This window comes from Bufo bufo, chromosome 1 (genome assembly GCF_905171765.1).
Source record: "Bufo bufo chromosome 1, aBufBuf1.1, whole genome shotgun sequence".
NCBI classification, from domain to species: Eukaryota; Metazoa; Chordata; class Amphibia; order Anura; family Bufonidae; genus Bufo; species Bufo bufo.
Genome location: NC_053389.1, coordinates 472,919,978 through 472,942,046, shown reverse-complemented (window position 1 = coordinate 472,942,046; position 22,069 = coordinate 472,919,978). Strand labels below are relative to the sequence as shown.

General features: G+C 43.5%; 1 protein-coding gene across 1 annotated transcript; it reads left to right on the top strand.

Moving 5' to 3' along the window:
• Positions 1-5,772: 5,772 nt before the first annotated feature.
• Positions 5,773-21,403, top strand: KICS2 (KICSTOR subunit 2). The gene is made up of 3 exons (XM_040409143.1): positions 5,773-6,206; positions 8,138-8,426; positions 20,222-21,403. Exons 1-3 carry the CDS (start codon positions 5,882-5,884, stop codon positions 21,030-21,032), a joined length of 1,425 nt encoding a protein of 474 aa, XP_040265077.1. The 5' UTR covers positions 5,773-5,881; the 3' UTR covers positions 21,033-21,403.
• Positions 21,404-22,069: the final 666 nt, after the last annotated feature.

Genomic DNA, 22,069 nt, shown 5'->3' with positions numbered 1-22,069 from the left:
GAGGACGAGTTACTTCTCAACACTGGGGTAAAAAGCTGTCCTATCCTCCTCTCTGCTCTGCTTGTCAGGGATTATGATCCTGAATACAGTTTAATATGATATTTAGCTGAATCTTTGGACAGGACAGACTGTAGTAATGTGGGGCTGTGGTAATGGAGACTTCATACAAGTGCTGCTACTCATTAGCCACATCTGCTCATGAACTCCATTTCTACAGAGATCCAGCTAAAGATCTTATCATCTGTATTCAGGATCATAATCCCTGACAAGCAGAGCAGAGAGGAGGATGAGGCAGCTTTTTAGCTCAGTGATGTGAAGTAACTTGTCCTCCTGTGTGATTAGGACAGGTTTTGTGTGTACTAATAGTACATTAGCCATTTTGTTTCTCCTAATTCATTTCAATAGGTCTGCAAAAAAACAAACGAAAGTTACTCCTTGTGCATTCCGTTTCTGTATGTCTGTTCCGCAAAAAAAAAAGAACATGTCCTATTATAGTCCGCATTACGGACAAGGATAATTTAACGTTTTAACGTTCCTATCTTTGTTAAATACGGACGTTAAAATTCTGGCAAAGGTCTTGGCAGGCAGGCTTTCTAAGGTGATCAAAGGTATAATTCATGAAGATCAGACAGGTTTTATACCCGGAAGAACGATATATTCAAATATAAGAAGGTTGTACCTTAATATTGAGGCTAATAGAACAGAAATTGGTGAGAAAGCTATACTTTCATTGGATGCCCAAAAGGCATTTGATTGTATTGAGTGGGAGTATTTATGGGCAGTCTTGAAAAGGGTTGGCATAGGGGAGGGATTTATAAGATCGATTCAACTTATATATTCCAACCCGAGGGCTAGGGTGATGGTGGATGGGAGCTTGTCCCTGCCTCTTGCCCTCTGTCGGGGAACTAGGCAGGGATGCCCTCTCTCCCCATTACTATTTGCTATTGCGATTGAGCCCTTGGCAAGCATAATAAGAAATGATAGGGAGTGTAAAGGTTTTCAATATGTGGAAGGAGATGAAAAATTATTAATGTATGCTGACGATAGAACTAAACTTAGAACTAAAATACATATTTAGAAAAGATTACCGCTGTCAATTCAGGGTCGGGTAAACCTAATAAAAATGATTTTTCTTCCAAAAATACTCTATGTCTTACAAAATGCCCCATTGAGGTTGCCGCAGAATATTTTTAGGTTATTAGATAGTCTAATGGGGGATTTTATTTGGAAAGGTGCTATCCCTAGGATAAAAAAAAGAAGTGCTTCAGCTCCCAGTAAGAGAGGGTGGATTAGCTGTTCCTAACAGTTTTTTTTAAATTATTTAATAACACAATATAGTCAGATAAAAGGTAGTTTGAACGGTTTAGTGGGAAGGCAGGAATTAAATAAATTGGGTTGGAGAGTGGAATGTAATCACTTAGATGTATTGGAATCAGGCACACTAGGGGAAAATATAGGAAATAGAATACTGAATTCACTGGAGTACATATGGGTGGAAGTTAAAAAAAATTAGAGATTAAAAGGTTTTTTGCAGTATACACCTATTTGAAAAAATTTTAATTTAAAGGAATTGCAAACGATTAGTATTTATATAGACTGGGGAAAAAAGGGGATGAAATATTTAGGTCAAGTATTTGAGGAAGATAAACTGAAGTATTTCAATACATTGGTTAGGGAGTTTGGGATCCCCCAAAAGGATATCTATAAATTTTTCCAGCTTAAGAATGCTTTGACGACAGCGGTGCATGTAGATAAATATAGAAAGGAACAATGAGATAGAATAGATAAATTTACCAACGGAATAGAAAAAAGAGGAATAACCGCAAAAAGATATGGGATTTTGATGGAAGGAAAAAAAAAAACGGATTATAATACTTGCCAGAGGAAAATGGGAAAAAGAACTTCAGTCTTTTACGGAAGAGAAATGGAAAGATGCTCTCAGAAGTTATACTATGGTGTCGGATAGGGGTTCACATAAGATATCACAGTTTTTTATAGTGCATAGATTACACCGATCTCCTTGGATGTTAAAGAGAATGGGTGTGAGAACTTCAGATAAGTGCCCAAAATGTAGGGGAGAGAATGCAGACCTTAGGCTGGGTTCACACGAGCGTGTCCGGATTAGTTCCGGATGCGTCCCGGTGTGTTGCGGCAAACCCGCGCGAGTAGGAATGCAATTGCAGTCAGTTTTGACTGCGATTGCGTTCCGTTGTTCAGTTTTTATCGTGCGTGTGCAATGTGTTTTGCACGCGCGTGATAAAAAACCGACTGTGGTACCCAGACCCGAACTTCTTCACAGAAGTTCAGGTTTGGGTTCGGTGTTGTGTAGATGTTATTATTTTCCCTTATAACATGGTTATAAGGGAAAATAATAGCATTCTGAAAACAGAATGCATAGTAGGTGATCAGTTGAGGGTTAAAAAAAATAAAAAAAATTAACTCACCTTCTCCGTTTGTTCGCGTAAGTCCCGGTCTCTTCTTTACTTCTCAAAAGATGAACTATGGGCTAAAGGACCTTTGATGACGTAAGATCACATGCTCCAATCACATGGTCCATCACCGCGGTGATGGACCATGTGATTGGAGCATGTGATCTTACGTCATCAAAGGTCCTTTAGCCCATAGTTCATCTTTTTAAAGAACTAAAGACCGGGAGAACTACGCGAACAAGAGGACAAGGTGAGTTAATTTTTTTTAGTTTTTAACCCTCAATTGACCTTCTACTAAGCATTCTGTATTCAGAATGCTATTATTTTCCCTTATAACCATGTTATAAGGGAAAATAATACAGTGTATAGACAGTCACCTAGCAACCGTGCGTGAAAATCGCACCGCATCCGCACTTGCTTGCGGATGCTTGCGATTTTCACGCAACCCCATTCACTTCTATGGGGCCTGCGTTGCGTGAAAAACGCAGAATATAGAGCATGCTGCGATTTTCACGCAACGCATAAGTGATGCGTGAAAATCATCGCTCATCTGAACAGCCCCATTGAAATGAATGGGTCCAGATTCAGTGCGGGTGCAATGCGTTCACCTACCGCATTGCACCCGCGCGGAAATCTCGCCCGTGTGAACGCAGCCTTATACACTGTTTTTGGAGATGCCCTAGACTTTTTAGGTATTGGAAAGAAATAGCAGAGATTGTATTAGTATTTTTGGATGTTCAAGTTTTTGAAGACCCAGTAGTCTGCATATTAGGGGCAACTGAACATCTGAAGTTAAAGGGCTTCTGTCACCACACTAAACTCTTTTTTTTTTTTTGGGTACTTATAATCCCTATACTGCGATTTATCCATACATAATGTAATTAATCATTTTGGTTCATTAGATACTGCAAAAAACGTACTTTTATAATATGCAAATTACCTGTCTACCAGCAAGTAGGGCGGCTACTTGCTGGTAGCAGCCGCATCCTCCTCTCATAAAGACGCCCCCTCCTCATGTTGATTGACAGGGCCAGCGGACGCGCTCGTTCTCTGCTGGACCTGTCTGCATTCAAAATCTGGCGCCGGCGCCGTACCTGTCTTCAGTCGGCACAGGCGCACTGAGGGGAGGACGCTCGCTCGGCCACTCCATCCTCAATGCGCCTGCGCCGATGACGTCACATATACACCCGGCGCAGGCGCACTGAGGAAGGAGCGGCCAAGGGAGCGTCCACCCCTCAATGCGCCTGCGCCGACTCAAGACAGGTACGGCGCCGGCGCCAGATTTTGAATGCAGACAGGGCCAGCAGAGAACGAGCGCGTCCGCTGGCCCTGTCAATCAACATGAGGAGGGGGCGTCTTTATGAGAGGAAGATGCGGCTGCTACCAGCAAGTAGCCGCCCTACTTGCTGGTAGACAGGTAATTTGCATATTATAAAAGTACGTTTTTTGCAGTATCTACTGAACCAAAATGATTAATTACATTATGTATGGATAAATTGCAGTATAGGGATTATAAGTACCCCAAAAAAAAATATGAGTTTAGTGTGGTGACAGAAGCCCTTTAAATAAAGAGATACGATTGGTTTTGGGTAAAGTACTATTTCAAGCTAGACTCCTTATACTTAGGAAATGGGTAAATGAAGATCCCCCTACAGTGGGGCAGTGGCGAGAAGCAGTTGTCAATCTGATTAAAGTAGAACGGGTGACTGAGAGCTATACTAAAAAATCATAAAAAAGTGATGAAATATGGAAAAAATGGTTATACTAGGGCCGGATGCTTATGTATTTTTTTTTTCTCGTCCCTCTCTCTCTCTCCAAGGGTGGCGGGTGGGTATTTGGGATAAAAAGTTATCATAATATTTACTAATATGTAATATGGACTTTTGTATTGTTGCGATTTTTGTATATGTTTTTATAAAAATTGAAATAAAAAATAATTATAAACTGTTAGAAAAAAAAAATAATCATTAAGAGATTTAACAGTGATCATTGTGATGGGAATACCCCTTTAAGGGTCCATTCACACATCCTTGTGTGTTTTGCGGATCCACAAAACACGGACTGCGGCAATGTGCGTTCCGCATTTTGTGGACCACACATTGCCGGCACAAATAGAATAGGACGTGTTCTATTTTTTTCGGGAACGGAATTGCAGACCCGGAAGTGCGGGTCCACAATTCCGTATCCGAGCAGCACATCATGCTTCCCCATAGAAATGAATGGGTCCGCAATTCCGTTCCGCAAAATGCGGAACGAAATTGCGGACATGTGAATGGACCCTAAAGGTGCAGCTTCATGCAGCTTTTTAATGCAATTTTGAAGCCAAAACCAGTAGTGGATTTGAAAAAGATTAGTAGTCTGACCTTTAGGGCACATGAACATATTTTCTTTCTGTGTCTGTTCCATTTATTTATTTATTTTGTGGACCGTATGCGGAACCATTCATTTCAATGGGTCCGCAAAAAAAAAAAAAAAGTTACTCCTTGTGCATTCCGTTTCTGTATGTCTGTTCCGCAAAAAAATAGAACATGTCCTATTATAGTCCGCATTACGAACAAGGATAGTACTGTTCTATTAGGGGCCAGTTGTTCCGTTCCGCAAAATATGAAATTCACACGGACGTCATCCGTATTTTTGGAAAACCGCAAAATACATATGGTTGTGTCCATGAGCCCTTATACTGTCTCTCCAAAAACTGGCTTCCAAAACTGCAAAAAAATAAAAAACTCCACATGTGGCTCCAACCCTCATGGAGTATTTATATGTAGCGGCCATGGTGCAGTCCTTGTGGCGCTGCCCAAACCCAATGTAGCACATTTACTAAGGGACTTGCAGATGGGTAAGGACGTGTTGGGGGTGGAACTCCAGCCCATGCAAATTACTCCTGGAAACAGCTGTAAACGTTTGTAGAAAAAGGACACCAGCCCAGGGGCTGGCACAGGTGTGCCTAGTTTATCATGAGACGCCCGCGCAGAGGAGGAAACTAAGACTAAGGTAAAAAGCCAGTCTTGGTAAATGTGCCCCAATGCATTCTAACTGCTAACTCCCTGAGGAACCAGTGGTAAACACGCACACAGTTTTGGCTACATTTCAAGAACCGCACCACAACTGATATGTCTGAATACAGCATTAAGTAGCCCTCCACAGTTCTGTAAATCACTGAAGTCACTCAGGACTCCGTATGTGATATTTTCCCTATGAAGAGTGTAAATGTGGCCGTGGCCAGCGACTCGTGCACGAAACTCAACAGTTGCTCTGAGCTTCTTGTCCTCCTTTACACGTTATCAATAAAGTTGTTCAAAAGGACACGTCATGCAGGCGTCACGCTTCCGGCGCAGTCACGTGTGGCAGGTAAACAGTCTGGTGTCAGCAGTGAGTTTCTCGAAGCCGAGGCGGTCAGTCTTTTCGTCTGTTTCGGTGCTGTGTTCCGCTGGTTCGCAGTGTTTCGCTGTATGGTGGTGCCCCAGCAAGCGGGTGATGCTCCGGCTGCCCCAGGTCAGGAGGACGAGGATGACGACGAGCCGCTGCTGCTGATGACGACTTCGGTGATGCTCCCTCAGAAGACCCCGCCAGTTACCGCCGAGCAGAATGTGCTGCACACGTTCTTCTCCCATCTTGGTCACTTCTCCTATGACAAGGCCAAGGACAACGTGGAGCGGGAGAAGGAAGCCAACAAGACGGCCGGCGCCTCCTGGTCTTCCATGCTGGCGGCGCTGGCTCATCTGGCGGCCGCGGAGAAGGCGTATCACAGCATGAGCTTCCTGGGGCAGAAGCCGGGTGAGCGCGGACACATAGCTGTCATAATGGCTGGCGCCCCCTACAGTCGCCTTCTAGCCATGCCACATTTATAGAGTATCTGGAGGTTAAGTAACTGATGACATGCGGGTCCCACTACTGGGGTGCAGCCCTGCTCTGTGACATCCCCTTACTGTACAGTCAAAATGTAGACACCCCCCTCTACTCAGGATTACTGTATATTATAGGACTAACCCTTAAAGGGAACCTGTCACCAGGATTTAGTGTATAGAGCTGAGGACATGGCCGCTATCTCATCTGCAATACCCAGTCCCCACAGCTCTCTGCGCTTTTATTGTGTTAAAAAACCGTTTTGATCCATATGCAAATGACCTGATATGAGTCCTGTATCCGGAGATGAGTCAAGCGGAAAGGAGCCCAGCACCGCCCCGCGTCCTCTGAATCTCCTCCTTGCTGGCTGACGTCACAGAGCTGGAGCGCCGAAATCCCGCGATGCGCGAGCTAGCGCATGCGTAGTTAGTTCCCTGTGCTGATGCCAGCACAGGGAATGAACATGATGCCGACACTGCGCATGCGCTAGCTCGCGCATCGCGAGATTTCGGCGCTCCAGCTCTGTGACGTCAGCCAGCAAGGAGGAGATTCGGAGGACGCGGGGCGGTGCTGGGCTCCTTTCCGCTGGACTCATCTCCGGACACATATCAGGTTCATTTGCATATTGATCAAAACAGTTTTTTAACACAATAAAAGCACACAGAGCTATGGGGACATGGTATTGCAGATGTGCTAGTGGCCATCTAGCAACCCATGTCCCCAGCTCTATGCAGAAAATCCTGGTGACAGGTTCTCTTTAAAGGGGTTGTCCAGCTTTATTTTTTTTTTAATCTTTTTAAATTTTCACCCCACCTAGCAGTGACATTCAGGATAGTTCTTATGTGACATTCGTAGTATATCTCAGCCATATCCCATCAATGTTGAGATGGGACAACCCCTTGAGATTGTCTATATTGCCTCCTTTGCTGGCGTGATACATTTTTCCATCACACTTATACACTGCTCATTTCCATGGTTACATCTAGGGATGAGCGAATCGACTTCGGATGAAACATCCGAAGTAGATTTGCATAAAACTTTGTTTCAATACTGTACGGAGCAAGCGTTCCGTACAGTATTAGAATGTATTGTCTCCAATGAGCCGAAGTTATTACTTCCCGAAGTCTCATGAGACTTTGCGTAATAACTTCAGAAATTGATTTATACTGTAAAAAAAAAACATTTCCCGAACTCTGGTTCAGTTCCAAGTGCACCCAAAAAACTCAATCTGAACATGCCCTTACTTTTATCAAAAGTGGTGTGTGTATGTGTGTATGTATGTATGTATGTATGTATGTATGTATGTATGTATGTGTATATGTATGTGTATATATATATATATATATATATATATATTTTAGTGACACATTTGTGTCCCTTCTTTGATAGAACCGTCACAACATGCACCTCTGCATTTACCTTTCACACTGGCTAGAAAGACGCCACGCTTTTTACGCCACGGCCTGCATGGAGTAGACACGTGACTTTTTATGTTTCAAAGTATTTTATTTATTCATAATGATAGAAATCATGTACATGTTGCTGTGTACAAAAATGGTACAAAAGTATTATGCTTCATACAAATCAGTTCGTACATGTAGAATGAATATCATTATATCCATAAGAAGTGACACGTGACTTTTTAATGCCACAGTTTATACATGTGTCTACATCTTGACAAAGTTGTAAGCCGCTCCAGTTTTCCAAATTACATGGGTAAATGTGGGCAGCAGTATTTGGTATCTCTGTAATGGCAGGAGGCTCTTATAACTATTGACCACGTAGTACTGTGGACCTGCACATGGTCATGTCTATGTCTTACCAAGGTCTGTCAGCTTACACTAGTGTCCTGTCTTTTACAGGTGGTCAGTCCTTCTTCGGCCGGAAGGATTCCATCAGGACGAATTACACCTCCCTGCACAATGAACTGAAGAAAGTGGTCACAACAGGTAGAAATGCCACTGGTGGGACAGCTCCTCACTTGGAAGAGCTGCTGTCACATCTGTCAGAACAGCTCTGCTTCTTTGTTCAGGCTCGAATGGAGATTGCAGATTTCTACGAGAAAATGTACACGCTGAGCAGTCAAAAATTTGTGAATGCCGAGGAATTGGTGAACATTTTAGAGGCCATCTTAAAGAAGTACAACTCCAGGTGGGTAGTTTCTTCTTATGCCCCAGCAGATGGATTCACCTGTGGGTTAAACCAAGATGTATTCAAGTCAGCGAGTTCTCCTTACACTTTTATGTTTGTGAAGTATCCTAGTACATTTATCATGAACCTTTGGGTGTGAAAAACTTGCTGATACCACCTCATCCTTTTCAAATGCTCGAGTTAGGATGTTGATGACGAAACAGACATAAAATGTTCTTACTTCATGATCTTGCAGATTGTAAAGGGGGAATATTAATTACCAATATTTATGCAAATATCAATAATCATAAATAGAAGGAGCCGTCTAGTGATGACTCCGCCTATTTTTACCTTTATCCTAATAACACTACTATACTTTCACCTTGCCTTACGCTAATCACTAAGCTAGCTGCAAGCACCTAACTGAGCTAGCTACCGCTAATAACACGTTACACAGTAGGTACAAATAACACACAGTATTTATTAACCTACAGTACACAACGTACGCACAGCACTGACAATACAGCACTAACAATACACAATCCCAAGTTCCGCCCACAAACTAACTATACAATACACTTACACACACACACACACACACACTAGCAGCCCACCCAACCTGGACTAAAAACTATCCCTAAGAACGAAGGGTTTACAGTGGCACTGCAAGGGTAAATGCAGGCCACAGACATATGGTTGCAGGGATTAACCGAGAATAGGGAGCGGAGAACCTCCTATAGGGTTAGGGTGGGGGATTGATGGTCTAGGGGTTAAGGGTAGGGGTGCAGGTGACAGGGATAAGGGTATAATAGGGGTAGGTAGGGGCTACAGGTATAGGGTAGGTATTCGTTGGTGGGATAGGGTAGTTAGGGGTTAATGATACTTATGCTCATTTTCCAGGGGGGGGGGCGTTGCTTGTCTCTAGGGGGGTCCTTCTGGTCCGGGCTGCAGGCTCCTTCTCCGGGGGCACGTCATGGAGCTGCTCTCTCCCATGTGTCTCTCCTTGCAGTCCAGTTCCAAGCGACCCCTGTTCCTGGCTTGGGGCTCATATATCAGCCTCAGAAACCGCTCACTTCCCCCCTCCTCCGGCCTGTGACATCATAGTGTGCCTTTCTTTATAGTCCTCCCCCCTAGTCCCAAAATGCTGGAAGTAGGGGAATGGAAACAGGTTCATGATGTCTCTGGTTAGAAAGCCCCCTGACAAACGGTGCCAGAGAGTCTGCTATCTCTTTGTCCTGAGGTGACCAGCAAACGAGACCATCCTACTGTTTAGGGCCTGAACAAAAGAGGACTAGATATTCATCAGCTGTTATCCTACAGGCTATCAGCACAAGTTTTTCTCTAAACATGGGGGATGAACTGTTGATAAGAGTTGATAGGGAATTGAATCTAGGGAATATTTACACTTCCCTCTACATACAGTCAGGTCCATAAATATTGGGACATCAACACAATTCTAACATTTTTGGCTCTATACACCACCACAATGGATTTGAAATGAAATGAACAAGATGTGCTTTAACTGCAGATTGTCAGCTTTAATTTGAGGGTATTTACATCCAAATCAGGTGAATGGTGTAGGAATTACAACAGTTTCCATATGTGCCTCCCACTTGTTAAGGGACCAAAAGTAATGGGACACAATAATAATCATAAATCAAACTTTCACTTTTTAATACTTGGTCGCAAATCCTTTGCAGTCAATTACAGCCTGAAGTCTGGAACGCATAGACATCACCAGACACTGGGTTTCATCCCTGGTGATGCTCTGCCAGGCCTCTACTGCAACTGTCTTCAGTTCCTGCTTATTCTTGGGTCATTTTCCCTTCAGCTTTGTCTTCACCAATTAAAATGCATGCGCAATCGGATTCAGGTCAGGTGATTGACTTGGCCATTGCATAACATTCCACTTCTTTCCCTTAAACTCTTTGGTTGCTTTTGCAGTATAATTTGGGTCATTGTCCATCTGCACTGTGAAGCGCCGTCCAATGAGTTCTGAAGCATTTGGCTGAATGTGAGCAGATAATATTTCCCGAAACACTCCAGAATTCATCCTGCTGCTTTTGTCAACAGTCACATCATCAATAAATACAAGAGAACCAGTTCCATTGGCAGCCATACATGCCCACGCCATGACACTACCACCACCATGCTTCACTGATGAGGTGGTATGCTTAGGATCATGAGCAGTTCCTCCATACTCTTCTCTTCCCATCACTATGGTACAAGTTGATCTTGGTCTCATCTGTCCATAGGATGTTGTTCCAGAACTGTGAAGGCTTTTTTAGATGTCGTTTGGCAAACTCTAATCTGGCCTTCCTGTTTTTGAGGCTCACCAATGGTTTACATTTTGTGGTGAACCCTCTGTATTCACTCTGGTGAAGTCTTCTCTTGATTGTGGACTTTGACACACATACACCTACCTCCTGGAGAGTGTTCTTGATCTGGCCAACTGTTGTGAAGGGTGTTTTCTTCACCAGGGAAAGAATTTTTCCGTCATCCACCACAGTTGTTTTCTGTGGTCTTCCGGGTCTTTTGGTGTTGCTGAGCTCACCGGTGCGTTCCTTCTTTTTAAGAATGTTCCAAACAGTTGTTTTGGCCACGCCAAATGTTTTTGCCATCTCTCTGATGGGTTTGTTTTGTTTTTTCACCCTAATGATGGCTTGCTTCACTGATAGTGACAGCTCTTTGGATCTCATCTTGAGAGTTGACAGCAACAGATTTTAAATGCAAATAGCACACTTGAAATGAACTCTGGACCTTTTTTCTGCTCATTGTAAGGCCTCATGCACACGACCGTTGTGTGCATCCGTGTCCCGTGATTTTCTGCGGACCCATTGACTTTCAATGGGTCCGTTGAAAACTCAGAAAATCCGCGTCCGTGATCCGTGTTTCCTGCCCGTCAAATAATATGACCTGTCCTATTTTTTTGACGGACAACGGTTCGCGGACCCATTCAAGTCAATGGGTCCGTGAAAAAACACGGATGCACACAAGATTGTCATCCGCGTCTGTGATCCGTAGGCTACTTTCGCACAAACTGATCCGCAGATCTGTCTGCATAGAGCTTTTTCAGAGCTGAGGTCTCACATCGTGAAAACTCAGATCCGACAGTATATTCTAACACAGAGGCGTTCCCATGGTGATGGGGACGCTTCAAGTTAGAATATACTAAGAACTGTGTACATAACTGCCCCCTGGCAGCACCCGATCTCTTACAGGGGGCTGTGATCCGCACAATTAACCCCTCAGGTGCCGCACGATGTGAAAACTCGGCTCTGAAAAAGCTCTATGCAGACGGATCTGCGGATCCGTCTGTGCAAAAGTAGCCTACGGATCACAGACGCGGATGACAATCTTGTGTGCATCCGTGTTTTTTCACGGACCCATTGACTTGAATGGGTCCGCGAACCGTTGTCCGTCAAAAAAATAGGACAGGTCATTTTTTTTGACGGGCAGGAAACACGGATCACGGACGCGGATGAACAACTGTGCATTTTCCGAGTTTTCAACGGACCCATTGAAAGTCAATGGGTCCGCAGAAAATCACGGAACAACGGACACGGATGCACACAACAGTCGTGTGCATGAGGCCTTACAATGAGCAGATAAAAGGTCCAGAGTTCATTTCAAGTGTGCTATTTGCATTTAAAATCTGTTGCTGTCAACTCTCAAGATGAGATCCAAAGAGCTGTCACTATCAGTGAAGCAAGCCATCATGAGGGTGAAAAAACAAAACAAACCCATCAGAGAGATAGCAAAAACATTTGGCGTGGCCAAAACAACTGTTTGGAACATTCTTAAAAAGAAGGAACGCACCGGTGAGCTCAGCAACACCAAAAGACCCGGAAGACCACGGAAAACAACTGTGGTGGATGACGGAAGAATTCTTTCCCTGGTGAAGAAAACACCCTTCACAACAGTTGGCCGGATCAAGAACACTCTCCAGGAGGTAGGTGTATGTGTGTCAAAGTCAACAATCAAGAGAAGACTTCACCAGAGTGAATACAGAGGGTTCACCACAAAATGTAAACCATTGGTGAGCCTCAAAAACAGGAAGGCCAAATTAGAGTTTGCCAAACGACATCTAAAAAAGCCTTCACAGTTCTGGAACAACATCCTATGGACAGATGAGACCAAGATCAACTTGTACCATAGTGATGGGAAGAGAAGAGTATGGAGAAGGAAAGGAACTGCTCATGATCCTAAGCATACCACCTCATCAGTGAAGCATGGTGGTGGTAGTGTCATGGCGTGGGCATGTATGGCTGCCAATGGAACTGGTTCTCTTGTATTTATTGATGATGTGACTGCTGACAAAAGCAGCAGGATGAATTCTGGAGTGTTTCGGGCAATATTATCTGCTCACATTCAGCCAAATGCTTCAGAACCCATTGGACGGCGCTTCACAGTGCAGATGGACAATGACCCAAAGCAAAGCATACCGCAAAATCAACCAAAGAGTTTTTTAAGGGAAAGAAGTGGAATGTTCTGCAATGGCCAAGTCAATCACCAAACCTGAATCCAATTGAGCATGCATTTTACTTGGTGAAGACAAAGCTGAAGAGAAAATGCCCCAAGAACAAGCAGGAACTGAAGACAGTTGCAGTAGAGGCCTGGCAGAGCATCACCAGGGATGAAACCCAGCGTCTGGTGATGTCTATGTGTTCCAGACTTCAGGCTGTAATTGACTGCAAAGCATTTGCAACCAAGTATTAAAAAGTGAAAGTTTGATTTATGATTATTATTGTGTCCCATTACTTTTGGTCCCTTAACAATTGGGAGGCACATATGGAAACTGTTGTAATTCCTACACCGTTCACCTGATTTGGATGTAAATACTCTCAAATTAAAGCTGACAGTCTGCAGTTAAAGCACATCTTGTTTGTTTCATTTCAAATCCATTGTGGTGGTGTATAGAGCCAAAAATGTTAGAATTGTGTTGCTGTCCCAATATTTATGGACCTGACTGTATATACATATATATCCACAGATGCTTGGGGCACATCTATAAACACATACATATGAATGGGCAGCAATAAGCCCACATATATACTGTCATGCTGACATAAGTGTATATACAGTTGCAAGAAAAAGTAGGGGTGCACCGAAATTTCGGCAGCCGAAAATGCACCTAATCCACTTCGGCCGATATTGTTACATATCGGCCGAAAATATGGGGTGTGGGATTTGTCACCCACCATCTGCGGGCGGGCGCCGGGCGGGCGGTTTACTTTGTCACTGCATCTTTATTTTACCTTACAATCGTGAGGCTCCAGTAACTAACAACTCTGCAGGCAGAGCGGAGGCCGGCGTAACGTCACTTACTCACGTGACGCGCCTGCTCCGCCTCCTTCATTCATAAAGTGGACGGAGCAGGTGCGTCACGTGAGTAAGTGACGTTACGCCGCCCTCCGCTCTGCCTGCAGAGTTGTTACCGGAGCGTCACGATTGTAAGGTAAAATAAAGATGCAGTGAGTGATGCTGTGAGCAGCAGGGCCGGGGCTGTTATGGGTAGGGGGATCGGTCTATGGCACTGCTATGGGGAGGGGGGATCTGTGCACTGTTATGGGGAGGGGGGATCTGTGCACTGTTATGGGGAAAGGGATCTGTGCACTGTTATGGGGAAAGGGATCTGTGCACTGTTATGCCCATAACAGTGCACATATCCCCTTTCCATAACAGTGCACAGATCCCCCTCTCCATAACAGCGCCACCCACAGATCCCCCTCTCCATAACAGCGCCACCCACAGATCCCCCTCTCCATAACAGCGCCACCCACAGATTACCCTCTCCATAACAGCGCCACCCACAGATCCCCCTCTCCATAACAGCGCCACCCACAGATCCCCCTCTCCATAACAGCGCCACCCACAGATCCCCCTCTCCATAACAGCGCCACCCACAGATCCCCCTCTCCATAACAGCGCCACCCACAGATCCCCCTCTCCATAACAGCGCCACCCACAGATCCCCCTCTCCATAACAGCGCCACCCACAGATGAATTTCATTCATGAAAAATAATTATTAATAAAATCATTTAAAAAAAAGTCTTTTAAAAGTATTTGGGCAAAAAGGCAGTTTCGGTCAGGGGGCATCCTGAATTTTCGGTTTCGGACCAGAATTTTCATTTCGGTGCACCCCTAAGAAAAAGTATGTGAACCCTTTGGAATGATATGGATTTCTGCACAAATTGGTCATAAAATGTGATCTGATCTTCATTTAAGTCACAACAATAGACAATCCCAGTCTGCTTAAACTAATAACACACAAAGAATTAAATGTTACCATGTTTTTATTGAACACACCATGCAAACATTCACAGTGCAGGTGGAAAAAATATGTGAACCCCTAGACTAATGACATCTCCAAGAGCTAATTGGAGTGAGTTGTCAGCCAACTGAAGTCCAATCAATGAGATAAGATTGGAGGTGTTGGTTACAGCTGCCCTGCCCTATAAAAAACACACCAGTTCTGGGTTTGCTTTTCACAAGAAGCATTGCCTGATGTGAATGATGATTCGCACAAAAGAGCTCTCAGAAGACCTACGATTAAGAATTGTTGACTTGCATAAAGCTGGAAAGTGTTATAAAAGTATCTCCAAAAGCCTTGCTGTTCATCAGTCCACGGTAAGACAAATTGTCTATAAATGGAGAAAGTTCAGCACTGCTGCTACTCTCCCTAGAAGTGGCCATCCTGTAAAGATGACTGCAAGAGCACAGCGCAGACTGTGAAGAAGAATCCTAGAGTGTCAGCTAAAGACTTACAAAGTCTCTGGCATATGCTAACATCCCTGTTAGCGAATCTACGATACGTAAAACACTAAACAAGAATGGATTTCATGGGAGGATACCACAGAGGAAGCCACTGCTGTGCAAAAAAAACATTGCTGCACGTTTACAGTTTGCACAAGAGCACCTGGATGTTCCACAGCAGTACTGGCAAAATATTCTGTGGACAGATGAAACCAAAGTTGAGTTGTTTGGCAGAAACACACAACACTATGTGTGGAGAAAAAGAGGCACAGCACACCAACATCAAAACCTCATCCCAACTGTGAAGTATGGTGGTGGGGGCATCATGGTTTGGGGCTGCTTTGCTGCGTCAAGGCCTGGACGGATTGCTATCATCAAAGGAAAAATGAATTCCCAAGTTTATCAAGACATTTTGCAGGAGAACTTAAGGCCATCTGTCCCCCAGCTGAAGCTCAACAGAAGATGGGTGTTGCAATAGCACAACGACCCAAAGCATAGAAGTAAATCAACAACAGAATGGCTTAAACAGAAGAAAATACGCCTTCTGGAGTGGCCCAGTCAGAGTCCTGACCTCAACCCGATTGAGATGCTGTGGTATGACCTCAAGAAAGCGATTCACACCAGACATCCCAAGAATATTGCTGAACTGAAACAGTTCTGTAAAGAGGAATGGTCAAGAATTACTCCTGACCGTTGTGCACGTCTGATCTGCAACTACAGGAAACGTTTGGTTGAAGTTATTGCTGCCTAAGGAGGTTCAACCAGTTATTAAATCCAAGGGTTCACATACTTTTTCCACCTGCACTGTGAATGTTTACATGGTGTGTTCAATAAAAACATGGTAACATTTAATTATTTGTGTGTTATTAGTTTAAGCAGACTGTGATTGTCTATTGTGACTTAGATGAAGATCAGATCACATTTTATGACCAATTTGTGCAGAAATCCATATCATTCCAAAGACGTGTGTAAATACATACACACATATCTATATCTATCTATATATATATCTATCTATAATCTATCATATATATATACACACACTCGCATATACCTGGGGCATCACATACAGGGGACATACATATGTCCCCACTTGCCATACAGGGCCAATATATACACGGCCATACAGGAAATATATATGCCTATTGGCCATCTAAAGGGGCCCATATATATATATACACATATCAAAGAAGGGGCAGATACATATATATCCATATACATACGCCCACCTGACTTCCCTCTACACAGATATTTCTCTATATCCAATATGTAGCCTTTAACCACTTAAGGACCACAGGTTTATACCCCCCTAAAGACCAGGCCCTTTTTTACAAATCGGCACTACACTACTTTCACCGTTTATTGCTCGGTCATGCAACTTACCACCCAAATGAATTTTACCTCCTTTTCTTCTCACTAATAGAGCTTTCATTTGGTGGTATTTCATTGCTGCTGACATTTTTACTTTTTTTGTTATTAATCGAAATTTAACGATTTTTTTGCAAAAAAATGACATTTTTCACTTTCAGTTGTAAAATTTTGCAAAAAAAAACGAGATCCATATATAAATTTTGCTCTAAATTTATTGTTCTACATGTCTTTGATAAAAAAAAAATGTTTGGGTAAAAAAAAAATGGTTTGGGTAAAAGTTATAGCGTTTACAAACTATGGTACAAAAATGTGAATTTCCGCTTTTTGAAGCAGCTCTGACTTTCTGAGCACCTGTCATGTTTCCTGAGGTTCTACAATGCCCAGACAGTACAAACACCCCACAAATGACCCCATTTCGGAAAGTACACACCCTAAGGTATTCGCTGATGGGCATAGTGAGTTCATAGAACTTTTTATTTTTTGTCACAAGTTAGCGGAAAATGATGATTTTTTTTTTATTTTATTTTTTTTCCTACAAAGTCTCATATTCCACTAACTTGTGACAAAAAATAAAAACTTCCATGAACTCACTATGCCCATCAGCGAATACCTTGGGGTCTCTTCTTTCCAAAATGGGGTCACTTGTGGGGTAGTTATACTGCCCTGGCATTCTAGGGGCCCGAATGTGTGGTAAGGAGTTTGAAATCAAATTCTGTAAAAAATGACCTGTGAAATCCGAAAGGTGCTCTTTGGAATATGGGCCCCTTTGCCCACCTAGGCTGCAAAAAAGTGTCACACATCTGGTATCTCTGTATTCAGGAGAAGTTGAGGAATGTGTTTTGGGGTGTCTTTTTACATATACCCATGCTGGGTGAGATAAATATCTTGGTCAAATGCCAACTTTGTATAAAAAAATGGGAAAAGTTGTCTTTTGCCAAGATATTTCTCTCACCCAGCAGGGGTATATGTAAAATGACACCCCAAAACACATTCCCCACCTTCTCCTGAGTACGGGGATACCAGATGTGTGACACTTTTTTGCAGCCTAGGTGGGCAAAGGGGCCCATATTCCAAAGAGCACCTTTCGGATTTCACAGGTCATTTTTTACAGAATTTGATTTCAAACTCCTTACCACACATTTGGGCCCCTAGAATGCCAGGGCAGTATAACTACCCCACAAGTGACCCCATTTTGGAAAGAAGAGACCCCAAGGTATTCGCTGATGGGCATAGTGAGTTCATGGAAGTTTTTATTTTTTGTCACAAGTTAGTGGAATATGAGACTTTGTATGAAAAAAAATAAAAATAAAAAAAATCAGCATTTTCCACTAACTTGTGACAAAAAATAAAAAATTCTAGGAACTTGCCATGCCCCTCACGGAATACCTTGGGGTGTCTTCTTTCCAAAATGGGGTCACTTGTGGGGTAGTTATACTGCCCTGGCATTTTCCAGGGGCCCTAATGTGTGGTAAGTAGGTAAATGACCTGTGAAATCCTAAAGGTGCTCTTTGGAATATGGGCCCCTTTGCCCACCTAGGCTGCAAAAAAGTGTCACACATGTGGTATCGCCGTATTCAGGAGAAGTTGGGGAATGTGTTTTGGGGTGTCATTTTACATATACCCTTGCTGGGTGAGAGAAATATCTTGGCAAAAGACAACAAGATATTTCTCTCACCCAGCATGGGTATATGTAAAATGACACCCCAAAACACATTCCCCAACTTCTCCTGAGTACGGCGATACCAGATGTGTGACACTTTATTGCAGCCTAGATGCGCAAAGGTGCCCAAATTCCTTTTAGGAGGGCATTTTTAGACATTTGGATACCAGACTTCTTCTCACGCTTTGGGGCCCCTAGAATGCCAGGGCAGTATAAATACCCCACATGTGACCCCTTTTTGGAAAGAAGACACCCCAAGGTATTCAATGAGGGGCATGGCGAGTTCATAGAAATTTTTTTTTTTTTGGCACAAGTTAGCGGAAATTGATATTTTTAATTTTTTTCTCACAAAGTCTCCCGTTCCGCTAACTTGGGACAAAAATTTCAATCTTTCATGGACTCAATATGCCCCTCACGGAATACCTGGGGGTGTCTTCTTTCCGAAATGGGGTCACATGTGGGGTATTTATACTGCCCTGGCATTCTAGGGGCCCTAAAGCGTGAGAAGAAGTCTGGAATATAAATGTCTAAAAAATTTTACGCATTTGGTTTCCGTGAGGGGTATGGTGAGTTCATGTGAGATTTTATTTTTTGACACAAGTTAGTGGAATATGAGACTTTGTAAGAAAAAAAAAATAATAATTCCGCTAACTTGGGCCAAAAAAATGTCTGAATGGAGCCTGACAGAGGGGTGATCAATGACAGGGGGGGTGATCAATGACAGGGGGGGTGATCAATGACAGGGGGGGTGATCAATGACAGGGGGGTGATCAGGGAGTCTATATGGGGTGATCACCACAGTCATTGATCATGCCCCTGTAAGGCTTCATTCAGACGTCCGGATGCGTTTTGCGGATCCGATCCATCTATCAGTGCATCCGTAAAAATCATGCGGACATCTGAATGGAGCTTTACAGGGGGGTGATCAGGGAGTCTATATGGGGTGATCACCACAGTCATTGATCATGCCCCTGTAAGGCTTCATTCAGACGTCCGGATGCGTTTTGCGGATCCGATCCATCTATCAGTGGATCCGTAAAAATCATGCGGACGTCTGAATGGAGCTTTACAGGGGGGTGATCAATGACAGGGGGGTGATCAATGACAGGGGGGTGATCAGGGAGTCTATATGGGGTGATCAGGGGCTAATAAGGGGTTAATAAGTGACCGGGGGGGGGGTGTAGTGTAGTGTAGTGGTGCTTGGTGCTACTTTACTGAGATACCTGTGTCCTCTGGTGGTCGATCCAAACAAAGGGGACCACCAGAGGACCAGGTAGCAGGTATATTAGACGCTGTTATCAAAACAGCGTCTAATATACCTGTTAGGGGTTAAAAAAAACACATCTCCAGCCTGCCAGCGAACGATCGCCGCTGGCAGGCTGGAGATCAACTCTCTTACCTTCCGTTCCTGTGAGCGCGCGCGCCTGTGTGCGCGCGTTCACAGGAAATCTCGGCTCACGCGAGATGACGCCTATTGGCGTTAGCGTAGCCTGGGGGAGCCGCCGCAATGACGCCTTTCGGCGTTACAGTTGCGGGAAGTGGTTAATAATGTTGTAAAATGTGTCTAGGATGTTGTCTCAGATTTATAATAAATGGCTTTTCATAGGTTTCACTATATACTTATTTAGATGCATTCTTTAAAGGGTTACTTCTGTCTCAATAATGATGACCTATGGCTAGGATATGCCATCACTCACAGCCACCAGGTTGCAGTAACCAGGCACAGCCACTATACAGTGGATGTAGCTGTGTAGTTCCACGCCTGGTTCTGGGGAGTGGCAGGGGTACTGGGAGTCAAGAAGTATAGGTAATCAATAAGTAAGCCCTGGAAACCCCTTTATTTGCACCCACAGAAACATTTATGGAAGCAGATGGCAGTTTAGGGTCACCCTTGGTAACTACATTAACGTATTACAGGATTGTGTTTCTCTTATATGTTTGATTTAAAGCTTTTATTAGGTTTGTATGCTCTCTAAATTCTGGTGAAGTAATCCATGTACTTTTTCTTTCCATTCTTTTGCTTTGTAGGTTCCACCATCCTATATTATCTCCTCTAGAAAATGGCTTCCAGCTTGAAGCTGATGTTCTGGTGCATCTCTTGAAGGCCCAGAGTCTGATATTTGAGTGGAAGTTCCTCTTGTCCCTTGTAAACTTGCACAATGCACATACGAAACTGCAGAGCTGGGGTCAGATATTTGAAAAGCAAAAAGAGACAAAAAAGCATCTATTTGGGGGGCAGTCTCAGAAGACAATGCAGCCACCACATCTCTTCTCATGGCTCCAGAAATTTAAAAATATCCTGCTTGCCAAGTTCAGCTTCTATTTTCATGAAGCACTAAGCCGACAGACCTCAGAGATGAAGACCCTCACTGCTAAAACGAATCCGGATTACTTTGGAAAAATCTCCAGCTTCATTAGAAAATATGATGCCGTCAACGTATCCTTAATTTTTGATAACCGGGGATCAGAAAGTTTTCAGGGGCATGGGTACCATCATCCGGATTCTTACAGAGAAGCCCCTAAAGGGGTTGACCAGTATCCTGCAGTGGTGTCGCTACCACTTGAGAGACCTGCGGTTCACTGGCCAAATGTTATCATGATAATGACTGAGAAGATTGCAGATCTAAACACTTTAGAGAAGGTTGTCCACTTCTTTGATGACAAAGTGCAAAGTACCTATTTTCTGACACGACCTGAGCCACATTTTACTATTGTGGTCATTTTTGAGTCTAAGAAATCAGAGAGAGACTCCCACTTCATATCTTTTCTAAATGAGCTTTCTCAGTCACTTAAATCCTCCAGAGTATATGCAAGCCTAAAGCCGGGCTCAAAAAGTTAGAACTAGTAGCAGTCTAGCATTGTACAAAGGTAATTTCCAGCCCGTAGTCATGTCCCTTTCATTGCCATATCCGAGGAAACAAAGGCCCAAGGTATTGTATCTGCTGATCCAGTTTACACAGTTAAAAAAATTCTCCTATAGGCCACCAGTCATCTGTTCCTAGGTGCCAGCCTTACAAAGTACCAAGAAGATATGTTAAGGGGTTTTCCACCTTTGAGATACTGATGACCTATCCTCCAGATAGATCATCAATATTAGATTGGTGAGGATCCGCCAACTTCAGTTCTGGGAGGTAAGCTGCAATACACCATTTTGGCCACTACATAGTGGATGGAGCCTTCTTTGTTACGCTCATCCACTCTTAGGAGACAGTCACACGACAGATTTTACAATGGAATTTTGGTGCGAAAACCTGCTGAGGGCCGCTTCCTTTCTGCCTCTCATACATCTCAATGGGAAGCAGTGCAGAGGATGGCAGAGCGATGGCGTATAGCTGTGCTAAGAAGAGGCTTGTCACTATAGGTGCCGAAATTCTGCTGTACAATCCATTGTTCGACCGTCCCGTTATATTTCTGGCGCAGAAAGCTAGGGGGAAGGGGTCAGACCTCTGTCGATTTGATATTGACCCATCCGGAGGATAGATCATCTATATCTAAAAGGTGGGAAATCCTTTTAAAGTATTTGTGCCTTTCCATATTTTTTTTATGTCAGCGACTGACCTTGTTTTATTGGTATCAACAGCCCGTTGATTATTTCCTACATTTTAGTGATAGATTTCCGAAGCTCTGCAGAGCTGCAAAACGCAATAGATCATCCAAAGAGACCTGTACATTCACAGTAGTCGCACATGGTATCGGTGGTGTTTTTATGGCTCATAGTCTATTATCATTTTATAAAGTGTCTGTATTATGGGGGCGAAGACTATTGTGGTAATATCACAGTGATTGAGGTGATTTAACCCAAACTATATTGCACATGTTTCAGCTATGCTTGATTTATACGTTTGTTCTTTGTCCTTTACTGTATCACAGTGACCT